The 5,653-nt window shown below is 46.1% G+C and overlaps 1 protein-coding gene across 1 annotated transcript in view; it reads left to right on the forward strand.

Annotated features, from left to right (window-relative positions):
• The first annotated feature begins 1,023 nt into the window (after positions 1 to 1,023).
• The window catches only part of ZCCHC8 (zinc finger CCHC-type containing 8), a 33,073-nt gene continuing 28,443 nt past the window's right edge, over positions 1,024 to 5,653 (forward strand). The window contains exons 1-2 of the mRNA XM_008050406.2: positions 1,024 to 1,448; positions 2,654 to 2,696. Of these exons, the coding sequence (XP_008048597.2) occupies positions 1,061 to 1,448; positions 2,654 to 2,696 (431 nt within the window). The 5' untranslated portion in view covers positions 1,024 to 1,060. The remainder of the gene's footprint in view (positions 1,449 to 2,653; positions 2,697 to 5,653) is intronic.

A 5,653-nucleotide genomic window follows, 5' to 3' on the forward strand; every position in this document is an offset into this window, starting at 1 on the left:
GGCGATCCTTCCGCCTCAGCCTTCCGAGTAGCCGGAACTACAGGCATGCACTACCACCCCCGGCTGATTTTTGATTTATTGTAGAGATGAGGGTTCGTCAAGTTGCCCAGGCGGGTCTCGAACCCGCCTCCCAAAGTGCTGGGATTACAGGCTGAGCCCCGAGCCTGGCCTGTCTTCCACATTTCTTTACATGGATACCTATCAACACCAAGCTCCACTTCAGAGCAGAAACATTTGTAATAATTATAGGGTTTTGCTGTTGCTTTTTGTGGACCAAAGGCTTCGGAGACCAGGAATTTCTTTATTTTGCTCGGGGTCCTAGACAAGTGCCTGACGTATTGATGGTGTAAATAAATATGTGAGTGAGAGATTGGAGGAGAGACACTATAGAAAGCCTCAACACAGAAATTTAAGACAGTCAAATCCAGTTAATCTTACAAATGAAACAAGCCCAATAAAATACGCTGAGAACCGAGCTCGGTGGCTCAGCCTGTAATCCCCCGCTTTGGGAGGCTGAGGTGAGTGGATTGCCTGAGCCCGCGGGTTCGAGACCCACCTGGGCAACTTGGCGAGACTTCATCTCTACAATAAATCAAAAAATCAGCCGGGCGTGGTAGCGCGTGCCTGTAGTTCCGGCTACTCGGAAGGCTGAGGCGGAAGGATGGCCGGAGCCCAGCAGGCCGAGGCTGCGGCGGCCGGAAGCGGCCACTGCACTCCAGTCTTGGCGACGGAGTGAGACTCCAACTCAAAAAAAAAAAAAAAAAAATACTCTTGAGATCACAAAGGCCGTCTGTGGCCAAGCTGGAGTTCCTTATTCCCTCGGTGTTAAGCACACACATCAGAATCTGTGATACGCCACGCGTGGTGTTCTGATTTTTCAGCCTTAGTTGCCTAACAGGGACAACCCGTATTGTTTTAATGCATTCTGATCCCAACAGACTTTCTTCGCGTTGCAAAAGAACCAGAACGCAATGCAAACAATGAGTTAAGAGTCGCTTAGAAACCACACTTCCCAGCATGCCATGTTCCGAGCACCTCGGACCCTGCTGGGCGCCGTTGCATGCTGGGAGTTGTAGTTTCTCAGCTCCGGCACCGCCCTTTGTGCGGCTTTGGCGGCCTGCGTTTAGAGAAAACCTTAACGGGTGGCTCAGCGCGTGCCCGGCCCCCGAGCGCGGTGCCGCCCTACAACCTTCGCCCTCCGCCCGGGTGGCCGGCTCCGCCTCTTCTCGAATCTTTCCCACAGCCCAAAATGGCGGCGGAGGTGGATTTTGGCGACCTAGAGCTGTTCGAGGCGTTTGACCACCCAGAGGAGCCGATTCCGAAGCCCGTTCACACCCGCTTCAAGGACGACGACGGCGACGGGGAGGACGAGCCCGGGGTTGGCGACGCGGAGCTGCGGGAGCGGCTTCGGCAGTGCGAGGAAACCATCGAGCGGCTCCGCGCGGAGAATATCCTTCCCGCTCGCTGGGCCCTGTCACCCGGGCCTGGGGTCGGGGCGGCGCCCGGCGAGGGCGCGGGCGGAAATTCCACGAGGGCCAGAATTCGGGGTCCCTTTCCTGGCCCCGGGGGCGGGCGGAGATTCCAGGGCTCCGGCTGCGCGAGCTGCCTCGCGGCCTGGGCGCCGACCTCTGCGTGTCTGGGACTCCGTCTCGGGGCTGGATCCACTCCCGCGCCCCTCCTGGGCGCCGTCTTTGGGGTTAGTTTAGGCTGCTCCGCTGCTGGTGCATGGGCGGGTCCCCACGTCTGTTGCTCTCTCTGGGGGTCGTGGTCGGATTTCATATCATGCAGCCCTGTTTGGGTTGTAGGTCGGGAGATCGCGGAGGCTGAGACTTCGGATCCTTGTTTATGGCGGGACCAAAGCTAGGGGTCCTAGGATGCCGAGTCGAGGTTTTCGGGAATTGCTTGATGAGTTTTCGAACCCTCCCGCCTTGAGTTGGCTCCTGTGAAATTGCCCTCCAGGGTTTTGGGGAAAACGCGCCAAATACGTTTCTGTTTCTGTTGGGCATGAGTTGCAGAATGACAGATTCGTCTGAATTTGTTAGTATGTGTGTTTACAACCTGAGAGCTTTGAAAACTACATACGGATAAAAGAGATAGTTTTCTTTTTATAATGTATGAAGAGCCCTGAAAGGGGTTGGAATACCAGCTTTCAAGGTTTCTGAAGTCTGATTTTTTTTTAAACGATGCTGTTTATCTCGACATTTTGTCATGAAACATTTCAAAATATAAAAAAGTTAAAGGATTGTGCAATGAACAAACACCCATAGATTCTATTGCAGGTTTTTCAATGGGTAACAGTTTGTTATGCTACATTTTTCCTTATCACATGTCCTGATGCTTTGACTTAGAAAGTTTTCTTAACTGGCTGTTGAAACTTCTGATAGGGACACTGTTGTCTGAATAACGTTTTTGGTTCAGTCTGTTAGGCTCTTTTGAACTTCAGGATTGTGTCTTTAGAATATATGTTCACCAGTGATGAAAACTGTGTTATAACTTTTAGGTTTAAATGTGTTAGCCCTGTCTCAAAATAGGAATTCAGTAAGTGTGTTGTCAAAATATTTGTGGGTCTTTTGCATTTGTAGCATTCAGACACCAAAAGTGAGATTAGTTGAATTTTATGATTGAGACCTAATATTCCTTAACAAGTTATAACATCAAGAACTTAAAAGAAAATTGCACATTCTGACTCGGCCGAGGTATGAATACGATTTTGAAATTACACCATAGTTGCTACTTCTTATTTATCCTGATATTAATATTTAATCACAGTTTATTTGTAAAAAGGGTGTAGAATTTTTGTATCATTTATATTAGCTCAGAATATTCTGAAGAAATCAGATGAATAGTACTTTATTCTTTTATTTTATTTTATTTTTTGAGCCAGAATCTCACTCTGTCACGCAGACTGCAGTGCAGTGGCACGTTCATGGCCACCACAGCCTGGACCTGCTGGGCTTAGGCAATCCGTTTTCAGCCTTCCAAGTAGCTGGAACTGCAGGCATGCGCCACCATGCCCAGCTAATTTTTTCATTTACTGTAGAGAAGTGGTCTTGCCAAGTTGCCCAGGCTGGTTTCCAGCCCCTGGGCTTAGGTAATCCTCTCTCCTCTACCTCCCGAAGTACTGCGATTACAGGTGTGAGCCATTTTGCCCTGCTAAACTATTTGTTAAAGTACAGATTTATTATGTGGAATTATATTTTCAAACTTTCAGCATTTGGAGGTGCCATGATACAGTTTCATATACACTTTTCTCTCCCTGGTGACCAGCTTGAATAACTAACAATATTGGTGACTATTAAGTTTCAATATTAGAATTTAGAAGTATTTCAGAATAACTTCCCCATGCCCCACCTCCTTTCCCTATGTGAGCAGTTTGCACATCTAAACTCGTTTTTGGTTAGCTATAAAGTATAATTAGGATTCTTCATAAAAAGCATAATTGTTATATGTTAAAGATATTATATTTATACATGCACACATATTCTGGTGGAGTTAATCATTTAAACATTAAATATTTATTTTGGACCAGGCGTGGTGGCTCACGGCTAGAATCCCAGCACTTTGGGAGGCCAAGGTGAGCCTACAGGTTCGAGACCAGCCTGGACAACTTGGTGAGACCTCATCTCTACAATAAATCAAAACATTAGCCGGGCCTGGTGGTGCATACCTATAGTTATAGCTACTTGGAAAGCTGAGGCGGAGGGATGACCTGAGCCCAGCAGATCAAGGCTGCGGTGGCCATGAGTGTGCCACTGCACTCCAACCTGGGTGAAAGAGTGAGACTTCAACTCAAACAATATGTATATTTATCTTTAAAGGGGTGATAATTACCTGAGATCAACTGATTTATGGAATTGTAAACTTTACCAGTCTATAAGGAAGTATCAGTATCATTAACAAGGAATAAATTATTGTTTTTTTCAGAATTAGTGTCTACCGTATCGTAAGACTGATAAAGCATTCTAAGATAAAATTTACCCCAAAATCTCGTTTTAGTCCTTATTTTTGAAACTATCACTATCAGAAGATTCTCCTCTTTTTTTAATTAACAGATATTAAGTTAGTTTTGTTTGTTTCTTTTACTTTTTTTTTGTTTTTTTTTTTTTTGAGTTGGAGTCTCACTCGGTCGCCCAGACTGGAGTGCAGTGGCCACTGCAGCCTTGACCTGCTGGACTCTGGCGATCCTTCCGCCTCAGCCTTCCAAGTAGCCGGAATTACAGGCATGCGCTACCATGCCCGGCTGATTTTTTGATTTATTGTAGAGATGAGGTCTCGCTGCCCGGGCTGGTCTCGAGACCGCAGGCTCAGGCAATCCACTCACCTCAGTCTCCCAAAGGCGCAGGATTGCAGACCGAGCCCGGCTTGTTTCTTTTACTTTTTATTATGAAAATATTTGACTATACTGACCAAGTGCAGTGGCTCTTGCCTATAATCCCAGCACTTTGGAGGCCAAGATGGGAGGATTGCTTGAGCCCAGGAATTCTTGACCAGCTTTGGCAACATAACAAGACCTCAACTCTAAAAATAAATAAATAAATTTAAATGTTTAAATATGCAAAAATGGAAAGAGTAGGATCATTAACACACGTGGTTTCCTTACTTTTTTTTATTTATTTATTTTTGAATCAGAGTCTCAGTGGCATGCTCACGGCTACCACAGCTTCAACCTGCTGGGCTCAGGCAATCCTTCCACTTCAGTCTTCCAAGTAGCTGTAACTACAGGCACACGCCACTACGCCTGGCTAATTTGTATTTATTTATTGTAGAGATGAGGTCTCACCAAGTTGCCGAGGCTGATCTCAAACCCGTGGACTCAGGCAATCCTCTCAGCTCAGCCTCCCAAAATGCTGGGATTATAAATGTGAGATGTAAGCCATCATGCCAGGCCCTCACTTTGATTTAGCAATTAATATTGTTGCCATATTGCCTTTTTTTTTTTTTTTTTTTTTGTGAGTTAGACTCTCACTTTGTCACCCAGGCTAGAGTGCAATGGCATGCTCCCAGCTACCACATCCTTGACCTGTGGGCTCAGGTGATCCTTCTGCTTCACTTCAGCCTTCCAAGCAACTGGAACTACAGGCGTGTGCCACCATGCCCAGCTAATTTTTTGATTTATTGTAGAGATGAGGTCTCACCAAGTTGTCCAGGCTGATCTCAAATCCCTGAGCTCAGGCAATCAATCCTCTTGCCTCTGCCTCCCAGAGTGCTAAGATTACAGACGTGAACCACCGCACCTGGCCACCATATTGTCTTTTAGTGCCATAACATATTTCACCCCAAGTATTTCAACATATATATATATTTTTTTATTAATTTATTTATTTTTTGAGTCAGAGTCTCACTCTGTCACCCAGGCTATTGGGCAGTGGCACGATCATGGCTCATTGCAGGCTCAACCCTCGACTCAGGCCATCCTTTCTCCTCAGCCTTCTGAGTAGCTGGGACTGTTTTTGTAGAGACAAGGTCTCACTGTGTTGCCTAGGTTGGTCTCAAACTCCTGGGCTCAAGCATTCCTCTCGCCTTAGTCTCCCAAAATGCTAAGATTACAGGCATGAGCTATCACACCCAGACAATTCAACATATATATATATATATAAATTTTTTTTTTTTTTTTTGAGTTGGAGTCTCACTCTGTCACCCAGACTGGAGTGCA

This window comes from Carlito syrichta, unplaced genomic scaffold (genome assembly GCF_000164805.1).
Source record: "Carlito syrichta isolate Samal-C Ts95f unplaced genomic scaffold, Tarsius_syrichta-2.0.1 Scaffold145297, whole genome shotgun sequence".
NCBI classification, from domain to species: domain Eukaryota; kingdom Metazoa; phylum Chordata; class Mammalia; order Primates; family Tarsiidae; genus Carlito; species Carlito syrichta.